The 26,634-nt window shown below is 40.6% G+C and overlaps 1 protein-coding gene across 1 annotated transcript in view; it reads left to right on the top strand.

Annotated features, from left to right (window-relative positions):
* Positions 1-687: 687 nt before the first annotated feature.
* f (forked) overlaps positions 688-26,634 on the top strand; it is a 241,483-nt gene continuing 215,536 nt past the window's right edge. Inside the window, exon 1 of the mRNA XM_068225272.1 lies at positions 688-839. Coding sequence (XP_068081373.1) covers positions 730-839 — 110 coding nt within the window. The 5' untranslated portion in view covers positions 688-729. The remainder of the gene's footprint in view (positions 840-26,634) is intronic.

Here is a 26,634-nt window from a genome sequence, read left to right as displayed (position 1 = left end):
AACCTTAATCGGTTCATTCCAATAGCTCGCGAGCTGGGTGTGTAAACTGTTTTCAGCTTTACAACTTATCCACGCAGACAGGATCCCATCCACACAGACGCGCAGGTCGCCTATCTGCGTCAACTCAACCTGCATCAGGCCTTTCCGGAGTCCGCACGCTATTATTATTATTATTATTATTATTATTATTATTATTATTATTATTATTGAAAATGAAAACCTACAACCTATTTTCCAGTCTTTGACCGGGTCAGGGATGAAATGAATGAAACATATATAGGCTGTTATTACAGTGGAGTCGCCACTCCCAAGGTGATTTATTAATGACTGATAAATGCTATGAAATGATAATGGAGAGTGTTGCTGAAATGAAAGATGACAGGGAAAACCGGAGTACCCGGAGAAAAACCTGTCCCGCCTACGCTTTGTCCAGCACAAATCTCAATGGAGTGACCGGGATATGAACCACGGTATCCAGCGGTGAGAGGCCGACGCGCTGCCGTCTGAGCCACGGAGGCTCTTGGTTGTTATTATTATTATTATTATTATTATTATTATTATTATTATTATTATTATTATTATTATTTCTGTCATGCTTATAAATAAAACATTCTGGAGTAAATCCAGATCTGAAACTCTAATATCTGTAGTAGTTGTTAGCTGATAGTCTCCTTTGATTGCAGGTACGGTCGACTTAACGTGCTGCGGTGGCTGCTGTGGGAAGCCGAGATGCCGGCGCTAGAGCGCAGCACCAACGGCGCGCTGGCACTTCACTATGCTGCCGCTAGAGGGTGCCTGGATTGCGTCAAGGTGCTGGTGAAGTCCTCTAACGAACTAAGGTAAAACTACCAACGTTCAACACAGTTGTGTGTGGTTGCAGTGCATGAATAATCATCCTATCCAATGACATTATTCTAAAATACATTTCTAAAAGTCTAAACATGTGCTTCTTGACTACAAATGAAGCTGTTATTTTAATTCATCCACTATTACCAAAGCTATTCTAGAGAATCAGTGGTAGTGTGTCCGACTCGTCATCCTAAGTTCGTAGGTTCAATCCTGGCTGAAGTAGTCGATGTATGAAAGACGATCAGAAATCTTGCCTTTCCGTGCCCTTTTGTTGGGCTGTTAATGATCTCTGCTGGCGCACTCAGTGTCCAAACAAAATTAAAATAACTCACAGTAACAGTTATACCGGTAGTCTAATTTCGCTTTCGTTTCTAGGTAGCAGCACAATCGAAATTGGTAGGCAGACCGCCTAGATGGCACCACTTCAGAAGTCCTGCATCGCGGTAGTTGAAGTCTACTTCTTATTCTGTTTAGAGGATCACCCCAAAGGAGCTTCCTTTATTAATTACTATATTACAAACGTATGTTTCGATTGCTCCAAACTTGCTGATTTCTTCACCCACAGTATCCCCTGCTTGTCGTAATAGGCAAATAATAGGGGACTCAGGGTCTCACAACTTTCCAGCGTAGGTTGGCGACTACGGGGGCCTTAGCTGAGTCCTGGCCTTGCTTCCACTTATTTGTGCCAGACTCCTCACTTTCATCTATCCTATTCCATCTCCCTTGGTCAACTCTTGTTCTTTTCCGACCCCGACGGTATTAGGTATCGAGGTCTGGGGAGTTTTTCTTTTTCACTCCTTCGTGGCCCTTGTCATTCTTTATACCTGAAATTTTCAAAGTGCGCGGATGCTTTTAACTTTTCCCCTCAGGTTAGTGTTAATAGAAGATGGTTTCCCAGTTGTACTTTCTCTTAAAACAATAATCACTCCCATTTGCTGATTTCTTCTAATAAATTATCATCCGTACAATTTGCAATTAATAAAACAATATCCGTTTATTGTAAGACGAGCTTTCGAATTCAGTGCGGATCTTTATATCTAAATGATATAGGCACTGGTTTCTCACAGAGGCGGTCATGGTTCGAATCCCACAATACATGTGGGTTTTTAAAATGAGTCACGATCTTGTAGTTCGAATTTTCAGTAAAGTAGGAAGTCTCGTGGCTTTGATCACAATATGAATGGTTAAAAAAAGCTCAGATTGCTCTTTTTTCCCTTTTTAATTCAATGAAATTGCGATTATTTGCGATCAAATGCCAACTTGTAATACAATAGAATAGAATTTTACTATTCCACGGTTTAATAAAATATTCATGTTATTTTGTCGGTTGATTTTCAATGACATCTGCTATAATAATTACTACACATATTCTGTACATAAGTGACACTGAGTAAGTTATCATTAAGAAATATTTCATTTGGTAGGAACAGTTAAGTGTAGTAAAGAAGCAGTACTTCATACATTGTTGATCAGGCAATTTTACGAATTAACTAGCCAATTTGGTAAATTTATTTGGAACTATGAGGAAAGTGGTTCCGAATTCTCTCCTTTTTCAACTCTTTATTATCTGATCAATGTGTTTTTCAGATACGCAGTGGTCGCTTTTATCCTAATTAATAGAACTCTGCAATGGGCGAGTCTGAGCTCATTCCATCTCCACTTGACTACCCAGCTCATTTGGTCCGAGAACGAGCCATTTACTATGAAGAATCGAGACAGGCTCATAAATGAACGAGCCTGGACTGCCTCAAACCAGACTCTTTGCTCTTCTGTTGAAATGGGAGATATTCAAACAGTGAGCAGCGTGAGGCTACCTAACTCGAAGCTCGAAAACAAGCTCGGTATATCAGACCACTAAATTGTTCAGTCACTCGATGGGTGATAAAACTTAAGAGTTGTTGCCATGTTTATGCTTCACGCATGTGGGTACAAGTGTTGTATGCAGTGGCTGTCGTAAAAAAGGTTGTGCGGAGAACCAATGCATGTGGCAACAGTGCACCAATAAGACAGTCCCTTGAACTTCCTGAGTTTCCGTGCTGCTCGATCTGTCCAGACTCATTGTTACTCATTGTAATAATAATAATAATAATAATAATAATAATAATAATAATAACAATAATAATATGTTGGATTGATTGATTGATTGATTTACGTCCCACTAACTACTTTTACGATTTTCGGAGAAGCCGAAGTGCCGAAATTTAGTCCAGCAGGAGTTATTTTACGTGCCAGTAAATATACCGACACGAGGCTGACGTATTTGAGCACCTTCAAATATCGCCGGACTGAGCCAGGATCGAACCTGCCAAGTTGGGTTCAGACGCTCAGCGCCTCAACCGCATTAGCCACTCAGCCCGTCTTTTCTCATTATGATGGGACAGCATAGAAAATTCGGTAGAATAATTTGTTCAGTGAAGGTGAGCGCCTTTTTGAGTTTAATCCTTCCAAATACCCCATAAACAAAGTGCTCGAGCTGGAAGCTCTGAACGAGCCTAGAGTGAGCGGGGCCAACTTCTTGTAAGTTTGAGCGAGAGAGGTACTCTTATTACGCTGTTCAATATAAAAATAATAATTTCAGAAAATAGCATTGTGATGCACCGAGCAAGTAATTCCAGTAAATTAGTAGTTGAAACTAAACTACAGTACCGGTATATTTAAAAAAGGATAAGTACTTGTTCCGTCTACTTCAAAGAGTAGACGCCATGGATGTACGCAACACATCGTGCACGCCTGCATGATGTTAATAGACCTCCCCGGAGCATTCTGTCTTCTGGTGCTCCATCCCCATTTCTTATGGCGCCTTCACAAGGGAGGGTCCAATTGCTTGGTGAAATTCTTGTGGTTGATCATGCATTTCGTTACTTCTAGACTCAAATTATCGATAATGCACATTAAAATTTCATTTTTCTATATAGACCAGGGTGTTTCAGTGCATTCGTTTGTTTGAGTTGACCGCTTGATAGAGAGGGACCATCTCATTGTACAGAAAAACTCTTGAGATCTGACCACATTATGTTTTATGTTGCATGAATATTCTGAACCGTCGATTTACCAAAAATGCTTTTGTAAAACTTTATTACACGTCTATACAGGAATTTATCCTGGACTAGCTGATGTACCCGTGCTTCGCTACGGAATTCTACATTGTATACAGAATTCTAGGTTATGTAGTATACACGTTGTGAGTAAGATTGTATTCAATTGCATAGCTCTTAACGTTACCCAGAAACGCGACGGGGAGGTCACCAAACGTCTTTTCCCATGTGAAGAATGGGTTAAGAAATTTTCCTTGTAATTGTAGGCCCTCTTGCCTACCATCAGTCACAATCAAGTTGGAGAGTTTTCATTATAATGGAAGTCTCATTCTCCACCTGCCTTTTTACATCCTCAGAAATTCGGTAGCTGCAGTCGCTTAAGTGTGGCCAGTATTCAGTATTCGATAGATAGTGGGTTCGAGCCCCACCGTCTCATCGTCGCAATAAGACCTCTCTGTGTCGGCGCCACGTACAGCAACCTGTAAAAGAAGCATCCTCATTAAGCCTGTCTTATTGGTTTTTCCACCTGAAATCATCGTAGGTCATTACAATGACGTCAGTAGGAATGTCGCGATTAAAAACAACGCTATGATATGAAATACTCGATGAAATGAAAAACTACACATTTTCTCACTTTTAATGAACAGTTCAAAGTTCCAGAGCTGGAGTTAACAGGTTGCAGACAGCCGTGAACAGTCCTCTGCTAATATTCCGTAAAGTATGCAGACTGCTCATTCCAATCAGCGCCTCAAAGTACGGCCCTAATAGCTGGACTATTTTGAAGAACCAATGTGTTGCGTACCAGCAGTATCAGTAAATGTATGAACCAGAGGAATGGCATGCTAAAGAAGAAAGTTATAAAACTCCCCACCTGTTTCCCGTCAGTATTCAGGCAGACTGCTATACTCGATACTCAGCAGTAATCCCGTTTATCCGAGATGAGTGGCAGCATAAGAGGCAAAGAACATCACAATAAGCAATGGTCAATGTAATGCTATTGTTGATCAATGTTATGAGCTTTTGATATTGTAGGCCTTCACATTTAGTTCTCTTCCGACTTTGAAATACTACTCATAATTGCTACGGTAAAACTGAATAAAACATAAATGATCGAAAATTGAATTCTCTATAACTTTCGTTATGTAATGGTTGTAGATAGCACCAATAACCTAGGTATTTAAAAGTTAAATTTTAGGCTCCTTCCCCTAAATTACCATTTCATCCAGGGTGAATAAAATTATGTATAGCCTAGACTGTAGTTAATTATTCACCGATTCAACATACCGATTTTCAGTACATTCTGTTTATCCATATTCTCGTTACTCGGCGTTGATATGGACCTAGCAACAAAAATATAAATTCATGAATATCTCTGTTAACATAAACGGTACAGCAAATATGTGTAAGACATAAACGATCAGAAATTTAATTCTATATGACTTTAGTTATGTAGTGTTTATCTATAGGACCACTAATAACATAAATATTTGCGAATTAAATTTTCGGCCTTCCCCCTAAACTACCATTTCATTCAGCGCGAATAAATTTATAGCATAGATTGTAGTGGTTCATTTCCCGACATTAAATACCGATTTTCATTAAATAATCTTCAGACATTTTCTCGTGATGCGCGTACAGACAGACAGACAGACAGACAGACAGACAGACAGACAGACAGACAGACAGACAGACAATTAAAAAGTGCATTTCCTTGTTACTGTGGACACGTCCAATGCAGAAATAGAATTATTTTTACATTCTGAGCATTGTACTGACAAAACTCTTATTTTATATACATACATAAACACATGTCAATGACGTAACTCAATTCTTCCATATTCGACATGATTGGACCATGTGTATTTTATTGATAGCGATCTAAATTTTGTAAGGTGCTCATTCGAATATTTCTGTAAAATGGTCATATTCTACCTTGCCTTTTCAAGCAAGAGATCTGCATAGCGAATTATCATTTTACAAGTTTCTGGACATTTCAATATTTAATGACTAGAATCGGGAATACCATGCATTAATACGATAGATTGCTAACGAGTATGTAGTTACGCCCGCACGACAGTTTTGCTTTAAAACTTGCACAGATATTTGGAGTTCGAACTATTTTAACTCCCCTTCTCCTTATGCAACTCTCCTTGCACAATCGTGGGGTGGGCAACAAAATACAGTACTTCATGCACATAACGCATTCTAAGCTATTTAATCCTGAGATTCCTTGTCTTTTTAATGGCGTAAATCAGTGGTGTCTTTATATTCTGAAATATTGCACACGTAGTGACAGCATCACTGGATTCTCACCATGGTAGGTGGTGTTCGTATCCTGAGTAATGCTTATGAGATTTTTCAAATTCCTCACAATTGGAAAACGTGAGACTATGATCACGATATTGACTGTCAAGTGAAATTATGGACTTGCTTTTATTCTGTATTGCATGGAACTGGAATTCTTCACAGAAATTAAATAGGGGCACATAGTTTTCAACTTCTTGAACTATCAGGTCATCGTAATCGACCGATAAAACTGCAAAGCAAAAAAAAATGCATGAACTTACACGCTGTGTGTGTGTATTCTTTACTCCTATGAAATGGAATATTGGAATATTGCAGAGGAAGTCGCCCCCAGCAGATGAATTCTCACAAAAGGTAAAGTTTTTCCATCGACGCTTACTGTTTATCCGATGTCATTATGGCAATTTAGAACAGACAGAGGGCAAACACCCCATGTACGTGAAGAAAGATGAAATGTTCAGATGGAATAGTACTCCATCTGCTAATCATTTAAATATAAGCTTGTATTTCCGGGGAATTTTATCAGTCGACTCTGAAGACGCTGTGTATTATTTTGAATTAAAAAAATACTCATTTTACTATTTAATTTCCCTTCAAATTCTATATATTTTAAGGAACACTAAGATGTTAGAACTCTATTCTGCACGAGCTCCTCACGGTTTACATGCCAAGGACTCTCAGTTGTCGCTTTTAAAAGTCCTCAAATGACACCGACCTCATCCGAACCCGCTATCTTATCGACAGAACAACTTCGCCACTGAATTCGGATACTAAAATGGATTTTAGAGGAAACAAGCTGTTACTAACATTATTTGTTCTGCATAATTGTATTATTTAGTTGAATTTCTTATGGTACCGCGAGAGCAAATGTCTGTTCTTGGTGTTTCCAATTAATTCATTTGCTTCCTGTTGCACCCAGTACACTCCTAATGGAAAGCTTATCCACTTCATCTAGATATTTTGATGGCAGAAGCATAGAGTGTGAATACTGGTCTATGTAAGAGGTCTATGATAACGTCTGCATGATGAGAGTGAACGTCGGTCAAACTACAGAGCACCTGTAGGTCGTAAAAACAGAAAGAGGAACGAATTGTGAGCGAGATTTCTCTCCACCTGCTTTAATGATACTGTTCATAAAACTGCACATTAATTTTATTGAATGCGGTAAACCTCTTCCTAATCGTCTGGACCTTTTAATGTGAGTGCTTTCATTTCAACGAGCCGCAGACAGTGGATCGTAACGGGAGGGATTATGAGCGGTAATAGGAATTTTATGATCCTTTTCAAAGTTTTAGTTTATCTGCTCATTTGAGTGTTCTTTAATACTAGCCCACCTGCTTAGTTAAGATGGTTGAGGTGCTCGTATTCTTTGGTTAAGGCGACACTCCGGAGATAAAAATCGTAATTTTGGTCTTTTTGGTGAAATTATTTTTATGACTGAAATTGAAAGAATTGAGTTTATTTCTTCTTGTCACGAAGGTATTCCGCTGAATTCAAACAATTTATCACTGTAATAATGCTTTGTTTACTAATTGTAATTTTACATTTAAATCCCATTTTTCTCCCATAATATTCTGCTAATTGTAACAAAATTTGTATGGTATATGTATCACAGCTATATTAAGAAACCTGCATATGGAATTATTGATTACAGAATTTATTTGTAGTAGGATTTTTAAATCCAAAATTTTAGAACGTAAAAATTACAGAAACTTTAGTACGATACATCTCCTTATATAAATTATGTACAGAAAAATCGATACGTAGTGCTTTTAAAAGGAGTATTATCTACCTAATTACGAATTTACATTAACACGTTAATTTCATGAAAAGATTGAATTAACAATTTCAAAAGAAATATTTTGGAAAAATTAATTGTATTTGAAAGAAATGTTCGTGATATCTCTACTTTTATATAGGTGACATTCCCATAAGGTTTGGTGAAAATCCACGCATTAGGTAAAAATATCTTTTTATCTGCAGAGTGTAGCCTTAGGGTGATTGGATCGAATCCTGGCGCAGTCGGTTGGTATTTTGTGGTACCTCAGAACGTATTGTCAGATTAAGAAAGCCCTATTTAGGGCAAAATTCCACCTCTCTTGCCTTTCTGAGAATGTACAGCAATAAACGCATTACAGTATTATTGTTATTGTGTGACACTAGTTGTACGGACATTGAAGTTTGGTTCCTTGGCCGAATGGTGAGCGTAGCGGCCTTTGTTTCAAAGGGGGTCTGTGTACAATTTCTGGCCGCGTCAGGGGTCTTAACAATCTTAGCCACGTCTGATTAATTCCTTTGGCTCGGGAACTGGACGTTTGTCTTCACACACACACACACACACACACACAGCCACGTCACATCTGCGATAGCACCATGGTATCTGAAAAGAGGTGGAGGAAGAATAAGTACGTAGTAATCTTCAAATCTGGAGACAACTTGAATATACCCTGTTCACACTAGAGAGGATGGTTGCATATTCTTTCCAAGTACTGGAAATCCACCATACTCCGAGCTACATTTGAACAGACTAAAGCGGAAATAACGTCACTGCCTTGCCACACTCTCCTTGGTTGCCGAATGAAGCGCCGCGCGATTGAAAGTTGTACTCCAACACTATAACACAGCACAGCACAGCACATCGATTGTTACTTGAGCACAATTGAAAGAATTAATGCATTAACGTAATCGTATTACTGGAGTTCCATACTGCCACTGCTGTTTTAAACTGACTGTGATAGTAACTGGACCCACGCGGACAAGACATCTACTGAGTAAGTATGGCAGCTCCGCATTGGATACAGCATTGCCGTAATTCGTGCTAACATTAGGCATCAAACGTGTGCCCCCTTGCCCCTCTCCTATCATGTAACAACACCGTAGCTGCAGCTCCACTCACCCGCGTCTTCCCCTGGACTATACCCTCTCTTCCGCTTTAGTCTGCTCAAAAGGTGGCCCGGAGAATAATATGCGTCAGAAAGATCGTGAAAAACTGCAAGACCTAAATTATATTTTGCTATTTGCTTTACGTCGCACCGACACAGATAGGCCTAGGTCTTATGACGACGATGGGACATGAAAGGCCTAGGAATGGGAAGGAGCGGCCGTGTCCTTAATTAAGGTACAGCCCCAGCATTTTCCTGATGTGAAAATGGGAAACCACGGAAAACCATCTTCAGGGCTGCTGACAGTGGGGTTCAAACCCACTATCTCCCGGATGCACCTCTTACCGCACGGCTAACTCGCCCGGTCCAAAATTAAATGTGTCCGCACATAGTCTGTTACAAACAACTGCACTATGATTCTGATCAAAGATAGACTGGACCCTATGTGTGTGAAACGCCAGAATTTAACAGCTACGCCACATGCTTAAATCTCGTAATTAATGTAGATGTCTCTCTTTTTTCATTCATTTGTTGGCAATTGGCGATCAAACCATACAATCAGCTATATTTATTTTTATTTATGTTTCTAAATTACTATTTACATGCAAAAAGAATCCTCAACGCAGTAAATTAGCTTCTGCCTGTGCGTAGAAGAAACGCTCCGAAGTTCACAAATAATAGTGTTCATAGGAGTAATGAAAAACAAAGAAAAACGAAGTGCACACAAATGAATAGTTTATAATACATTATATCAGATTTTCAGATGAGTATTTCCGAGTGCGCAGTTGTGAGATTACTTTCGGGAGATGGTGGGTTCGAACCCCACTGCCGGCAGCCCTGAAGATGGCTTCCCGCGGTTTCCCATTTTCAAACCAGGAACATGGTGGGTCTGCACCGTAATTATGGCAAAGGCCGTTTTATTCTCTCTTCTAGCCCTTTCCTATCCCTTCGTCGCCATAAGACTTATCTTCTTCGGTGAAACGTAAAGCAAATTGAAAATAAAAAGTGTCTCTAAGAGACTAGATTATCGCTCGGTAAATATGTTTGTCTTGTAAAGCTGGGAATGGAGACATCAACGTCGGAATTGTTACTGAAATTTGTCCAGTGATTTTGTGAGTGTCCTGGTTTTCGAAGTTCACTGCTTAATGCTGGTTAATATCTCGAGTAATATTCCAATCACATTCAAAGAGCGGAGAGTTCACTACATTTACGCGATAGAGATGACTTGAAAAGCTACCATGATTAAAGCGCATCCTGATAATTGATGTGATGCATCTTCTGTTTGTATTCCATTTTGAGAACCATGGCTTAACTGGGGAGTATGTTCGTATTGTCGAGTAATGGTGGTCTCGACTATTTTTGATACGCCCATTCTTGATTCTACTGTGCATGTGCAAGTTTCCTTATTTGTTTAACTAAATCGGGGAGATGTAGCGGTAAGTTCTCTATGAGACAACGTTGCGCAGCTTTCTTTGCAAGTTGATCTACGTACTCATTATGCTGGATGCGCTGATGAGAAGGTGGATGTCCCACATCTTAAATCAATTAGTTTGAAGATATTAATTATGTGAACATGAGTAGTTCTTAATATGAGGGTTTTTCTGAGTGTTTTATAGGACACTTCAAGAGTATGATAAAATGAATAATTCTTGCGTATGTTTTAATTTTGCACATTTGAAGGCTTCAGTGATGGTGATAGCTTCTGCGAAGTAGATGGCTGTATCATAATTGAGTGAGTGATCCAGATTCCTCAGGCGTTGAGCGGTAAAAGGAGGAACCGTACATTAGTATGTGCAATGTGTAATTTGTATTCGAAAAAAGTGGAAAGTTTTCTCTGAAAAGGCTTGTGTCCAGTCAGGAGTTGCCTTTATCGTTTTACTACTAGTGTGGCTAAACAATTTCGCATGCTATAATCAGCATGGTAATCATAATTCTAATGACTTTTTCTTGGGAGGCCAAATGTAACTCAAATGCGGCCGTGTTTTACGAAGACACATTTTTAGATGCCTTCAATCTTCATAAACCTGAGAAATGCAGCTAATTGGTCTCTCTGTTGAGGTTGCTTACAAGTAGGGTTCGGAAATTGAGGAAAATCCTTTTTCTTTTTCCTCGAGTGTATGAAGACGAGGCCCAATACAGTATAATATATATGCTCATACTGGGTCACTTTAGGCCGGAAAATGGTAGTTTTTGTCTCTTATTGCCTTTCTCGGCGTATTTGCCTTAGAGGTCCTTTTTCAAGCCTTTGTAGGTCTTGAATACTTTTTTTGTAACTTTACCTTCCTTCGACTACATTACTGCCCATTCTCAATTCGAATGATCATTACTTCATCCATCACCTGTTAAAGATCTTCTCTCTAGTAAATACATACATTTGTACCATATCTGAAGACAGGTGAACATGAAATGAAAGAAATGAAACGAGTGCTTGAAAAAAAAATAGGTGTATCAAATTATATGCAAGATAAGTGAAATATTGAAAGTAGAACATTTTTATGCGAGTGTTTTTGAAGAGAAATACCTCACTTGCTTCAAGTACTTTATGAACCCTTAAAATACATTGATATGGAGGGAAGTTTCTCTATGTTTCACAACGTGCTGTCTGAAAAACCGGCCGTCCTTTATATCTAAGAATCTGGAGGCGATTATTGTGATGTTCTGCAATGCCAACTAAGGTAAGGTTTCGGAATTCCAGTTTCTGTAACCTTAGTGTGGTTAAGGAAAATATTATTCCAGTTATACTAATATCAATTTCTCTCTCCAGGATGTCCATTGCGGGTTCGCTGAATTTATTCTAGGTGGAAAAAGTATTTCATTGTAAATTCTGCAAGTACATTTTTAACAAACACAGAATTCTTTTTGAAATTATGTTAAACTAAAAGTATACAGTATGTTGTATGATAGGAGTATTTTACTCACATACAGGATGAACCAAAATTCACGCACTCGGGCGTCGCAGCGCGACTCCTCAGATGCCAGCAATAACAAAATGTCTCTCACAAAAGTTCGTCCTGCGAGTATATCCGGCAGAAAAAGGACGTTGAAGAGTGGCAATTTGGCAACACTGTAACCACCATGTAGGGTAACTACCTCTGTCGGCACATATTGGTCGCGCTGTACTGTTGGTGCAGTGGGTAGAGTTTTGGGTTAGCATGCAGGATGTCGAGGGGTCGATCCTGGATTGAGGAGTATGTTTTTTATTTCGTAAATGTAGTCCAGGTGGTATGGTATCTGGCATTTTAATCGTCAACAGCGATTGCAGCGGATCCTCCAGAAACCATCTGCACTTATATACTACGATCCTAGAAATGGACGAACAATCGTTTTCATTGGTCATCTTTGAAAGACGCCCATTCCACGTCGTGGGCGTGAATCTATTCGCTGTTGACGATTAACATGCCAGACACCATACCACCTGGACTACATTTACGAAATAAAAAATATACGCCTCAACCCAGGATCGATCCATCGACCTCCTGCATGCTAACCCAAAACTCTATCCACTGCACCAACTGTACGGCGGGACTAATAAGTGCTGACAGAGGTAGTTACCCTACATGTGGTTACATCGTTGCCAGATTGCCACTGTTCAACGTCCTTTTTCTGCCGGATATACTCGCAGGACGAACTTTTGTGAGAGACTTTTTTTTATTGCTGGCGTGTGAGAAGTCACGCTGTGAATTTCAGTTCACCCTGTATATTTCTGCATTGTACGCTGCTTACGACCAGAATTCTGCATTTTTAAATATATTCTTGTCCGCCTCTGTGGTGTAGTGGTTAGCGTGATTAGCTGCCACCCCCGGAGGCCCGGGTTCGATTCCCGGCTCTGCCACGAAATTTGAAAAGTGGTACGAGGGCTGGAACGGGGTCCACTCAGCCTCGGGAGGTCAACTGAGTAGAGGTGGATTCGATTCCCACCTCAACCATCCTGGAAATGGTTTTCCATGGTTTCCCACTTCTCCTCTAGGCGAATGCCGGGATGGTACCTAACTTAAGGCCACGGCCGCTTCCTTCCCTCTTCCTTACCTATCCCTTCCAATCTTCCCATCCCCCCACAAGGCCCCTGTTCAGCATAGCAGGTGAGGCTGCCTGGGCGAGGTACTGGTCATACTCCCAAGTTGTATCCCCCGACCAAGAGTGTGAACTTCCAGGACACTGCCCTTGAGGCGGTAGAGGTGGGATCCCTCGCTAAGTAATTAAAGCTATAATTATGAATGAATTTGGATAGCATTTTTACGTCCTTTTTGCCAGTTTTTAGGTCCGGCTCCATGGCTAAATGGTTAGCGTGCTGGCCTTTGGTCACAGGGGTCCCGGGTTCGATTCCCGGCAGGCTGGGAATTTTAACCATCATTAGTAAATTTCGCTAACACGGGGGTTGGGTGTGTGTGTGTGTGTGTGTGTGTGTCGTTTTCATCATCATTTCATCCTCATTACGACGCGCAGGTCGCATACGGGAGTCAAAGCAAAAGACCTGCACCTGGCGAGCCGAACATGTCTCCGGACACTCCCGGCACTAAAAGCCATACGCCCTTTCTTTCTTTCTTTCTTTGCCAGTTTTAGGTCCTTTTTTGTTGATATTTTTAGGTGCTTTAGGCAATGTATAGGTATTCAACTTCAGAGCCCTACTTATAAGCAACAGTTCCGTATCGTTATTTTCTGGCTTGTAAATGGAGATTTTGATGGGCAAAATTCCAACACCTCGGCGTCCCTTAAATACAGCTGTAGGTGGTTTAAACAGTATTATTATTTAATCTTTATAATAATCCTTGTAAACCACCGAGTTCTACACGGAATCTAGCTACGGAATCACGTCTATTTCAAGAATGGCATGCAGTGAACAAGATTGGACCCACGGCCATCGAGTTAAACAGCTGTCACTAATCTAATATGCCCAGTCACTATGCATTGCTGTGTCTCGAAATTTAATGTTCCGTTCTTTAAACCCGAACACTCGTATAACAAGGTAATTGTCTGGGACAAGAGATCACCGCTCAACACGGAAGAGAAAGCCATAGGACTCAGATCTAATTCAAGATCTGAAGGGACTTGATACGGAAAGATCTGAAACTAATCCCCATTTCTTCCAATTACTCTCGGAAGTGCCAGAAGTTATTAGAGCATAAATCAAATCATCAGTCCTGCATAGAGGCAGCTGATTTAACTGAGTGGTTTGCAATCAAGTCTCAAACAACGTAAAGTTAAGACGATCTAGAATTTTAAAAAGTGCAAGTGAGACATCAGAATTACTGCTCAACTTGGTTAGAAGAATCATTCCTATAAGTGTTAATTCATTTCTGAAAGGAAGCGTAATTGTAATTGACTGGTAATAGCGGCCTAATTAGGAACATGCAATTACTAAATTGCCGAAATGCCTAAGTGAACAGAGACTTCGCCGTTAGAGGAATCTCCTACTCTGTCGTTGTTCTACACTTCATATTGAAAATAACGAAATGATGATCGTAATGTTTCTTCTAGAGATGTCTTGGTCTACGAATTCTGGGCAAATAAGTTGAAATAGACTATAGCTGTTGAAATTCGAATTTCATGAATCTCGACTCAACGATATGGAATTTGCCTGTATAAAATATACGACTGGGCTTGTTTCAGCCACTCGGGGCCTACCACACCTTGGTAATAAATTCTACACCGGGCGAGTTGGCCGTGCGGTTAGGGTCGCGCAGCTGTGAGCTTGCATCCGGGAGATAGTGGGTTCGAACCCCACTGTCGGCAGCCCTGAAGATGGTTTTCCGTGGTTTCCCATTTTCACACCAGGCAAATGCCGGGGCTGTACCTTAATTAAGGCCACGGCCGCTTCCTTCCAATTCCTAGGACTTTCCTCTCCCGTCGTCGCCAAAAGACCTATCTGTGTCGGTGCGACGTAAAGCAAATAGCAAAAAAAAAAAAAAATGATAACATTCACCGAGTGAGTTGGCCGTGCGGTTAGGGGCGCGCAGCTCTGAAGTTGCATTCGGGAGATAGTGAATTCGAACCACACTGTCGGCAGCCCTGAAGATGGTTTTCTGTGGTTTCGCATTTTCACACCAGACAAATGCTGGGGCTTTACCTTAATTATTTTTGCTTCCACTTACTTGTGCCAGGCCCCTTACTATCCTGCCCGACATCCATTGGTCAACTCTATTTCTTTTCCGACCCCAAAGGTATTAGAGCATTCGAAGCCTAGGAAGTCTTTATTTTCCACGCCCTTCATGGCCCTGTCTTTCTTCGTCTGACCCCCTATGAGTGGGGGACGCAGATGAACACACCCACGGTATCCCCTGCCTGTCGTAAAAGACTACTAAAAGGGGAGACCAAGGCATGATGACATTAGAATCATGAGATTACTTGTGATTAGTACCATTATGTGCAGAACACCATGGGTGGTGGTGGTGGTGGTGGTGATTATTGTTTTAAGAGGAAGTACAACTAGGCAACCATCCTCTATATTACACTAATCAGAGAGAAAAATGGAAGGGGTCCGACACTTCGAAAAATGAAGATATCGGCCATAGGAAGACAAGGGCCACGAAGGGCGTGAAAAGGAAAGACTCCCTAGCCCTCGCAAACCTAATAGCGTCGGGGTCGGAAAAGAACAAGAGTTGACCAAGTGAGGTCGGATAGGATAGATGAAAGTGAGGAGCCTGGCACAAGTAAGTGGAAGCAATGCTAGGACTCAGCTAAGGGCCCCGTGGTCGCCAACCCACGCTCCAAAGTTCAGAGCCCCTGGGGCCCCTTTTAGTCGCCTCTTACGACAGGCAGGGGTTACCGTGGGTGTTATTCTACCGCCCCCACCCACAGGGGGAAGAACACCATGGGTCGGCGTTAATTGTGACGTTACTTGCAGTATCATTCTGTACGGAACATTATGGGTCTGAGTGTTGCTTGTGAAAGAAGTCATGTGTATTCCAGTGATCCATTCCACTGTCTTGAGTATGGTCTGCGTTACCTGTGAGTAGTACTACATTATCTGCAACACCATGGGTCTACCGGGCGAGTTGGCCGTGCGATTAGAGGCGTGCGGCTGTGAGCTTGAATCTTCGAATCCCACTTTTGGCCGTCCTGAAGATGGTTTTCCGTGGCTTCCCATTTTCATACCAGGCAAATGCTGGGACTGTACCTTAATTAAGGCCATGGCCGCTTCCATCCAACTCCTAGGCCTTTCCTGTCCCATCGTCGACATAAGACCTATCTGTGTCGGTGCGACTTAAAGCCACTAGCAAAAAAGAACACCATGGATCTACGTTGCCTGCGGTTAGCACTACTATGTGAGAAACACCACGGGTTTGGCTGACACCCGTAATTAGTACCACTTTTTGAGGAAGTCATTGGTCTGCGTTGACAGAGAGTAGTGTTATTATGTGAGGAACACCACGGCCCGTAATTAGTACACGAGGTGAGGAGAACCATGGGTCTGCGTTGCTTGTGAGTGGAGCCCTTATGTGCGAAACGCCATGTGTTGTGCTACCTGCGAGTGGTGCCATTTTGTGTGTGTGTGTGTGCGTGTGTGTGTGTGTGTGTGTGTGTGTGTGTGTGTGTGTGTGTGTGTGTGAGACATACCATGGGTCTACATTACCTGTGATTAGTACCATTGTGAGGGGCCGGTGACCTGGATTTTGGACCTCTTTAGATAATAAGCATCATCCCAGTAATTAAGACATAGTGAATTGGATGCACTGATAGTTTTGGTTTCACGATCATATTCTCATCACCATTCGTTTTAGATTCTAGTCAGTGGATACATTTCGAAGTTTTAATTTGCATTTCGTTACATCTCGTACTATATGGGGCCGATGACCTAGCTGTTAGGCCCCTTTAAACAACAATCATCATCATAATCATCATGCATCGTAATCAAAGCCACAGCCGCTTCCTTCCCACTCCTAAACCTGTCCTGTCCCATCGTCGCCATAAGACCTATCTGTGTCGATGCGACGTAAAAAAAAAAACATTCGCTACAATGTTTCCTGAACATCGCTTGTCACTTTCCGAACATAATATAACTAATAACAAAGTGTTTAGTATACAAGAGAGATGTGCATCATTAACGGATAATGAATAAACTAGGGTGAGCTTCGCTTGCGTGTCTCTGTACATGATGTGGCCTCTGGAGAGGTCTGGTGCAGGTCTTTCGAGTTGGAAGAAGTATAATATATTTGTAGCACTTTGATTTCGCGCAAGTTTATCTATAACAGATAGCTTCCTGACCTCGTTTAAAATAACTCAGAAGAAGGAACTGGGTCTCTGTGACAGATGTCAGAAAATGCATTAGGTTTTGAGCTTTCTCTGTTCATTATAGTACGGTGTCATGTGCACAGATGTATGTGTTTAGCTGGCGAAACCTGGTTCCGTGTCGTGCGATTATCCACGGGCTCACAAGTAACGTTATAATTGTAAATAGGTCAGAGGTAAATTACAGTATATGGTCTATACTGGACTAGCGTTGAGATATATTGGATTATCTAACGAGATGGCATGCATTCCGCGCTTCATTGTACAGTCACTTCCGTGCTTCTAAAAGGGATGTTGTTTGGACAGAGGTCGCTGGAAATAAAGAAAAGAATACTCTATCAGTACCCCATCTTTTAGTGTACGGTATCTAAGCGAGTCAGTCTGCCTATATACTATCAATAGATGTGCTTCTTCCTTAGTTTCTCCACGGAATAAACGATTCTCGCCATACCTCTCCCTTTGAGCCTTATTCTTATAATATATGTTAGCCATCAAACCATACCACTTACGTCTATATCCGTAAGTCTACCATTATTTACAATTTTTGTTAAATACCGCAGAATTATAATAATGTTTGTTTAGTCCTACATTCTGCCATGCTCATCTGTTACTCAATATCTTTCACTCTAATAACTTAGTTACTTTCTTACTGGTGCGTTTAAGGTGGGCTTTATTAAATAACTACCACGTGGAATGGGTATAGTAGAGAATATTTTAATCTTGAGAGTTGAAAAATATTGTATAATACACTTGTGATATTCAAGAAAACATTATTTACAGAGAAGTTACGCCTTGCTCTGATAGTTGTGCCAAACATATAGAGGCCATGTTTCGTCTAATAAATGTCCAAGTGTCTGCGTCCATGCCAACATGCCATTCTATCGGAAACGGAAGGACTGGTGTGCAAAGGAGCTAGAGCATGATGTCTTGCCAACATTGAAATATACAAGGATTAAAAAACATAAAAATCAAACGGTAAACACAAGTACGATATGTAAAACGTGCTCGTCTTATCTCCGCATATAATTCTAACTCCATTATTAGCTGTACCTTCTGGTAGACCCATTATTATTTTGCAAAACATAGTCTAATACATCTAGTTCTTTGCCATCTTTTATCTTTATTTATTCCTTTATTGTTTTAAACGACAAACATATTGTTGATTCCTTTCCTAAATCCAGACTGGTACACCGGAGTATAAAGTAATCCTCTGTTAGTTTCATGAGTCATTTTGCTAGTATCCCAGTATACATTTTTCTAAGTGTGTGCAACAGAGTAAATACCCGGATAATTATTTGTATTGGAAAAATCATTACTTTTTGCCAACATCTTGCGACTTTACTACCATCAACAATTTTATTGGATATTTTAGTTAATAATCCTAGGATATAATTCTTGTTACGTAACGTTTTTCCAAAATTCGTAAGTGATTTCACTAATATCACATGATTTCCTATTTCCTACAGTCATTATAGCTGGTACTTCATCCATAGTTATTGTATCATCAAAGATGGGCAGTGTTCTCCATATATCTAAGTATACCAGTGTATTTTTTTATTTTTTCCCATTTATCACGACCGCCTAGTAATCCCTGAAAATACTCTATCCACTAATCGTTGACTTATGTTTACTTCCCTATTATTATTATTATTATTATTATTATTATTATTATTATTATTATTATTATTATTATTATTATTATTATTATTCATTCTAACATTACTGAAAGCCTTCTTTCCTCTGTCCATCCTCTATTCATTTTCTGTTCATCCTGACACTTATTTCTATTTTCACTCCGTCAAGTCTTCCCTTGTTCTACAAAACTATATCCCTAACTCCTGTGATCCATCATTTATGTGCACTATTAGTGCCCTGATTACCTACGATTTATTTTTCTTACACTCATCATTATACCAAAAATGTTGTTTATTTTTCCTTCTTTTTCTTACAACCACTTTGCTGCCATTTATTACTACTGATCTTTCCACTAATCGTATTGGCTTATGTGGAATATAAAGCATCCAGATTTACAGGCAGTTGTCCTTCCTGGAACCAACCCTGTGTGGAGGGATTTATTCGCTAATGGGTATTTCTGTGGTGGTTAGTAGTGTGTAATATGTGTGCAAATGAAGGTGTGCGTGTATTTTGCGTCACACCGACACAAATAGGTCTCATGGCGACGATGGGATGGGAAAGGCCTAGGAATGGGAAGGAAGCGGTCGCGGCCTCCATTAAGGTACAGCCCCAGCATTTGCCTGTTACGAAAATGGGAAACCACGGAAAAATCTTCAGGGCTACCGACAGCAGGGTACGAACTGCCTGTTTCCCGGATGCAAGCTCACAGCTGCGCCCCCCTAACCGCACGGCCAACTCGCCCGGTCAAACGAAATTAATAGGCGAGGCACATTTATGATTATCTTGTTAAGAGAGGTAGATAGAAGAACTCTTGTTTCATGTATATTTAGATTATATCAGAGTACATTTGAGGTGTCTCGCAAATCTGTGTCTTTATAACGAAGTAAGGTTGTGTAGTAGTTCAAAACTTGGAACTGAGAGCAGTTTCTCTCCCCAGGTGGCTATCCGTGACTCGGTGAGAAGAGAGTTTATTCATTTATGTATGAACATGATTCAGTAACGGAATCATTCATTCGATTAAATTCATTCATTCACTCATTCATTAAATTTAATTTATCCGTTCATTCATTAACTCTCTTCGAAGTTGGTGGTTATCCCTACCTGGGATAGAGGACTTAATTTCTTAAACAGTTCCTTCTTTCATCCACTTAATCATAAATGCTCTCTCTCCAGCTGGTGGCTATCCGCGACCGGGTGAGAAGGTTTATTCATTCATACACGAACACAATTTAGTCATGAAATCATTCACTTACCAATTCATATAGGCAATAAAGTCATTATTTCAGTCATTCAGTTAATTAAAATATATGTTGTAATTGTAGGATAACTCTATAAATACCGATGACTATACCTCGGATTTGTAGGTGGTAATAGGTTAGAATGCAAAGTAATTTGGTTTGTAGTAAGAGTCATGCAACCCGTTGTAGCATAATGTAGGAAGAGTAGCATAAATTCAAGGAGTTCTATAGGTTGTACCCCTAACATCTATGCAAATCCCGTAGCATAACCGTTGTACAGTGTAGGGTATACTTGTTACTGGCTTAAGTAAGTTTGCATTCTAACCTATCCGTACCTAATAATCCGGACTCTGCTGATGACACAAAAGTAAGCATTAATACAATAATAAATAAATAAATAAATAAATAAATAAATAAATAAATAAATAAAATATAATTTGAAGAAAACCTACAAATTAGAAACCGGATTGAAATAATTAATAAGTATAATTGTAATGTTTACTGTTGTAATAGGGAGAAGAATGCATGATTCAAAACACATTTTGGATTACAATAAATGATTACTCCCTCTCCGGTTTCTGGGGACGGGAGTATTCTATTCTGAGAGCAGTTATCGGAAAACGAAATGTGGCCGCTAGAGATAAAACTACGCAAGGAATGTTGTTTGTATCTCACAATATCCCTTCAAATGTTCATTGAAACAGTTGTAAGGTTACTCTCTCAAACAGGTTAACGTGGTGGATGGAGAGATCCGTATGAGGGCTATGAGGTCGGCGCGGACAGCAGCGGTACGGTAACTGAACCTTACTGGCCCCTATTTCATTTACTTCACATTCCTATATCTAGGCCTCCGTCCTCGAGGTGGCCCAGGCGTCAAGAAACCAGATCATCCAGTGCATCTTGTTGTAAGAAGAGTAACACCCCAGGTTTGAGAATCCCGTAAGTGCGCTACTACATCAATATAAATGATCTACTTCCTCGACCATGGTTATTTTACGCTATGGCCAGCGCCGAAATGCACTAGGTGTTTACTTCTGTGCAACTTTGTAATCATAACCAAGAAATCTACGGCTTTACGTGGTATCCCAACTACGAAGACGGGAACTTTAATTTCAAAAATTCCAACAACTTTATTTGTAACACTCTCTTCGTTATAAAATAGTCTCGTTCCTAGCTTAGAATTAGTAGTTGATCCTCCTTTCTTTTGTCCGCCTCCTTGGCTGAAATATCAGCGTCGAGGCCTTCGGTACAGAGAATCCTGGATTCGATTCCCGGCCGGATCTGGGATTTTAATCACGTTTGGCTAATTTCTCTGTCTCGGGGACTAAGTGTTCATATTTGTCCCAAAAGACTTCTCTTAAAATACACACAATGTATCACACTATCAACCAGCACAGACACGCACACTAAGGAATAAATTTTAGGGTCAGGAAGGGCATCCGGCCGTAGAAGTGGTCCAAGCCTGCAATTTTTACAGTTCTCTCCCGTCATCCCACCAGGTTGCAGAAGAAAGGCAAGAATAAGATGATAATTCTAGATTTTGGATTACACTGAAGAAGTTGTCATGCAAGACGTACTGTATTTCATCGTTGCGCCTCGAAATACCGTTATGTAACAATGTTGAGTGGAGAAATACTGCCCGCAGCACAAGCATCACTTAGAACGAAAATTCGGTGAACCTTAGATGACAGAACCGTTCTGGTCAGAGTTCTAAGGTCCTTTTCTAGGCACAACGACGATTTGTTCTCCTCTCCATAAAAAGCTAAAAGCTCTCTCTAAGCAGAAAAAAAATCTGTGGTTAATTCGTGACTCCTACATGCTAGATACTGGGACTTTTCATAACGAGTACCTTTAAGAAAAATGATAGATAACGTGATTGACTAGTTCTTTATTCTAGAATAATGAATATCACCACGGATATTCTCTTTTAATTATAATTTCTCTCAACTACACGCACAAGGATCATAATTATTACTAGACAATTGTAGCAAGGTAGATCTCATGCGTAACACCACGAGGACACGCATTCGAGAGTAATTGGCGTGTCCTAAGATAACTCCTTTCACACTGTTGTAAAAGGATACATACATACATACATACATACATACATACATACATACATACATACGGTGCCCTTTTCAAGGTTCGATTATGGGTGCAATACATACATACATACATACATACATACATACATACATAGAACAAGTGGGTTACGCGGTTTGGGTCACGTAGCCGTGAGCTTGGCATTCGGGAGATGGTGGGTTCGAACCTCACCGTTGGGATTCCTCAAGATGGTTTCCAGTAGTTCACCATTTTCACACAAGGCAAATGCTGGGGCTGTACCTTAAGGCCATGGTCACGTGCTTCCTAATTCTGCCTTCCCTATACCATCTCCGCCAGAAGACCTGTGTCGACGCGATATAAAACGACTAGCAATAAAGCAAAAACAAAGAGCCAGATATACATACATAAAAAGTGGTCGGAATTACATTTTCGCAACCTATCCTCTCTGTGCAGGAAAGTAGCGATCGCATTAACAGAAAACTTGATGTGAACATTTCCGAAGACATAGGAAAGATAAATAATGAATAACCAATTCCATCGAAAAACTTTTAATTCGTTGTCATATCATACAGTATGCCTAGATTTTGGGGACGTAGCGTCCATGACACTACAACGTGTGCTCAAAATGGCGCCTATCTGTGCTTAATACCATCCCAAAGTCCGGCTCCATGGCTAGATGGTTAGCGTGCTGGCCTTTGGTCACAGGGGTCCCGGGATCGATTCCCGGCAGGGTCGTGAATTTTAACCATCATTGGTTAATTTCTCTGGCACGGGGACTGTGTGTGTGTGTGTGTGTGTGTGTGTGTGTGTGTGTGTGTGTGTGTGTGTGTCGTCTTAATCATTTCATCCTCATCACGACGCGCAGGTCACCTACGGGAGTCAAATCAAAAGACCTGCACCTGGCGAGCCGAACATGTCCTCGACACTCCCGGCATTAAAAGCCATAAGCCATTTCATTTTTACCGTCCCAAAGCTGCACGAAGAATCTCCATGGGTGTGCCCGATACCTCTCTTCATATGCTTCTCTTCAAATCTGCAAAATTAAGAACGTTCTCCTGATGAAGCCTGTCTTTCACGTACCGATGAAGCATGCAATACTCGTAGCCCGTAGTTTGGACGTTATTCGTACAGAGTTTGGTGTGCGTACTGTAAAGAGTTTCCTGTGTACAGTTGTTTAAGTAGCGAAAGTTTAATTTTAACCGCCCGGTACATGAATGAGGTGAGTAAGTCTCTAGTTTCTCACTAAAGTCGCTGAAATTTCGAATCCTTGTCAATGCACACGTAATTTTTGAAATGAATGATCACATGCCAGTGGTTCGGACCCCACGTGAAAAAGAAAAGTACCGTTCGTCTCTAAATCATCGCTAAGGAGATTGCGACTGCAGAGTGAAATGGAGGGAGAGGTCATCGGTCCTCCCCTCATGTTACATAGCATTTTTTTTCGTTTACAAGTGCCTTTACGTCGCACCGACGCAGACAGGTCTTTTGGAGACTATTGGATAGGGAAGGGTTATGAGTGGAAATGAAGCGGCTGTGGCCTTAAGGGACAGCCCCAACATTTGCCTGGTGTGAAAATGGGAAACCACAGAGAACCATCTTCAGGGCTGCCGACAATGGGGTTCAAACCCACAATCTCCTGAATTTAGGCTCACACCTGCGTGCCCCTGACCGCATTGCCAACCCGTCCTCTACTACCTAGTCGAAAAATATCATCTACCCGCTTCGCACCATTGTCATATGGTGTCTCATGGTTTATCTGTTTGTCTCCTTGCTGTTTAATTTTTTTATTGAAAGCGAAATCTATAAGGAATTAATTAAATCCAAGCAGCATATATGTCGTTTTCCTAGTAAATATTACGACGCCATGTTTCTAGGAAGACAGTCGCCACTCGGTACCACAGAAGCTGACGGTGCGTGGCATGCCGATCAGAATGACTATTATTCTCGCAGTTTTCTGTTGTTGTTGTTGTTGTTGTTGTTGTTGTTGTTGTTGAAGAACAGTTTTCATTCCTCACCCTGAAGGGGAGAGGCGGGCCACCTAAAGGGTTATGCCCTTTCTCTGGCCAAGAGTTGCGGACTGCTGGGTAAAGATTTGTGGATAGAGGGAAATGGATGGGAGAGGTGTGAGGGTTTGTGGATTATCCCGTCGTTTTTATTTTTATCTTTTGTCTTTCTTTAACAACGAAGACAGCACACACACTCGTAGCTGCCGTCCGTTTAAGGGCAACAAGTTATTATGAAGAGAAATAACTATATTCAATAATTTTCGGATGCGAAAATAAGGCTCTACTTTCGTGTGAGGGCTTGAAACATCTTTCCATGTACTCAGTGTGGGTTAAGTGTCTCCGATGTGTGGCCGCCTTGCTTGCATCAGTATGTGCACTTTTAATTAATTGGGAGTTGGTCTTGGAAGGGACCATTGCCTGTTGGTTACCTACAAGCCCATCATTCACCTTGAGTTCCGTATTGAGTAGTAGAGGAAGAACTATTCTCGGTTGTGGGTGTTGACTTCGGTATATGATGGACTAAAACCAGATTCTGAGTCTCCCAAATCAATTTTGACATGAACAAACTACCCACTGCTCTCAATATACAAACTCCATTAGTACAGAATCTTCGAAAGGCAAGACTTCTCTTTTGCTGTTCGATGAGTACGCCTCACATTAGTATGACGCAGAGAAAATTACAATTACAGCATCAAAGCTGCACGTACACAGTAATTACTAGTGTAATTAAATTATTAGGAAGAGAAAGTGAAGGACTCCAATCGTGCCTCATCGCAAGGAAGTGCCGGAAGATATTTTCCGGACAAATGCACAGTAATTCGAAGTTTATAGCTTAAGTGAAATACACTAGGTTGGTTTTTCACTTGTAAACATTATCCAAAATAGTGTTAATTGTTGAGTTACTCACGAATGTTAGTTTCCTATAAGAATAAAACATTTCAAACAGAGAAAGTTTTACTTTTTCAGTCTGTTTTTGTTCAATTTACTTATAGTAGAAAAGCCCCGTTTTTAAGAATAGATTTATCAACCGAATTGATTTAAGAAAGATCAACACTTTCTTTTGAAGATTCTGACTAATAATCTTGATATCTTTCCCCTTGGACAGGAATCGTCATTGTTATAGAGCAATTCTTTACGGAAAAAGGGTCATACGGCATTAATCAAGCAGACTCCATAGTCGTAACCTCCCTTCAAACTCTTATTTTCTCAAACCGCAGGTGAAGACTGGCGCCATACAACTAAAAAATTAGTTCTCATGGAACCGGTTTTAATATTTATTCCAGGTCTTCATCAGAGATTTGCCTGGCGACCTTGCGAAATAAAGCCAACCAGAATGATAGAAGTGTGATGTGATGATTATATCAACGAAAAAATACTCTTTGTAATAAAGCTGTCCAGTGCAATAGGCTATGAATTAACTGTTTCTTTTAGTAATTACGTCTGCAACGCCGGCACGTGTAATTACAGTGTACATTTCTAATGTTCGATGCGACCAATCGTTCCCTTGACCGGACAAGAGCTGATACTAATGCCATTATTGCTGGTTCTGAAAGTTGTCTGCAAAGGGCAAATGTCGCAAGTGGTATCTTCACTTAGGCCACTAGTCGACCTTTCCTGTCAACCTTGTCAACCCTAGATTAGATCTCGTCTTAAATAAACATCTCATCCCAGTGTCTGGATACTTCGGATAATCTACATGTGCTGTATGACCTTGTTTAAATATCCTATAATGTATTACTTTTAGTAGCTATAATTCCGTTTGACAAAAATTTGCAATTATAATTCATGCTTATCGTCGACAAAATCTCGAATGTTTTTAATAGGTTCAAAAATTATGACGGACGTTAAATTCTGGTAAATGGTAGGTGGGAGGGGTAATGTATCGTGACCAGTTGCAAACTGAGTAGAGTGGTGAGTAAATTAATAAATAGAGTTAAATAAGGCTTCTCACAATGTTAGCCTCGGTTCGTATCATACCCAACGCATGTGCGACTTTTGGAATTGTAATGGCGCTATGTTTCGGTTTCTGCGTAAAACCGGAAATCCCATACCTATAACAATATCAACAGTCACGTAAAATTACAAGCTTGGTAGTAAAATGAGAGAAAAGTGGACTGGGAAAGAACTAACTATATTCTTTTAAAACCTACGAATTATTAAACCATACGCGTCTTGGTTCCTCGAGCGGGGAATTCGCGTAATGAACTGACAAAGCTCTTACTCTACTGGAGTGGCTGAGTGCCTCAGACGATTGAGGCGCTGGCCTTCTGACCCCAACTTGAGAGGATCGATCCTGGCTCAGTCCGGGGGTATGTAAATGTGCTCAAATAAATCAACGTCGTGTGTGTAGCACGCAAAAGAAATCCTAAGAGACAAAATTCCGGCACGTCGACGT

Source organism: Anabrus simplex, chromosome 1 (genome assembly GCF_040414725.1).
Source record: "Anabrus simplex isolate iqAnaSimp1 chromosome 1, ASM4041472v1, whole genome shotgun sequence".
In the NCBI taxonomy this organism is placed as follows: domain Eukaryota; kingdom Metazoa; phylum Arthropoda; class Insecta; order Orthoptera; family Tettigoniidae; genus Anabrus; species Anabrus simplex.
The sequence above is the reverse complement of the archived record's forward strand: the minus strand, read 5'-3'. Positions and strand labels throughout refer to the sequence as shown.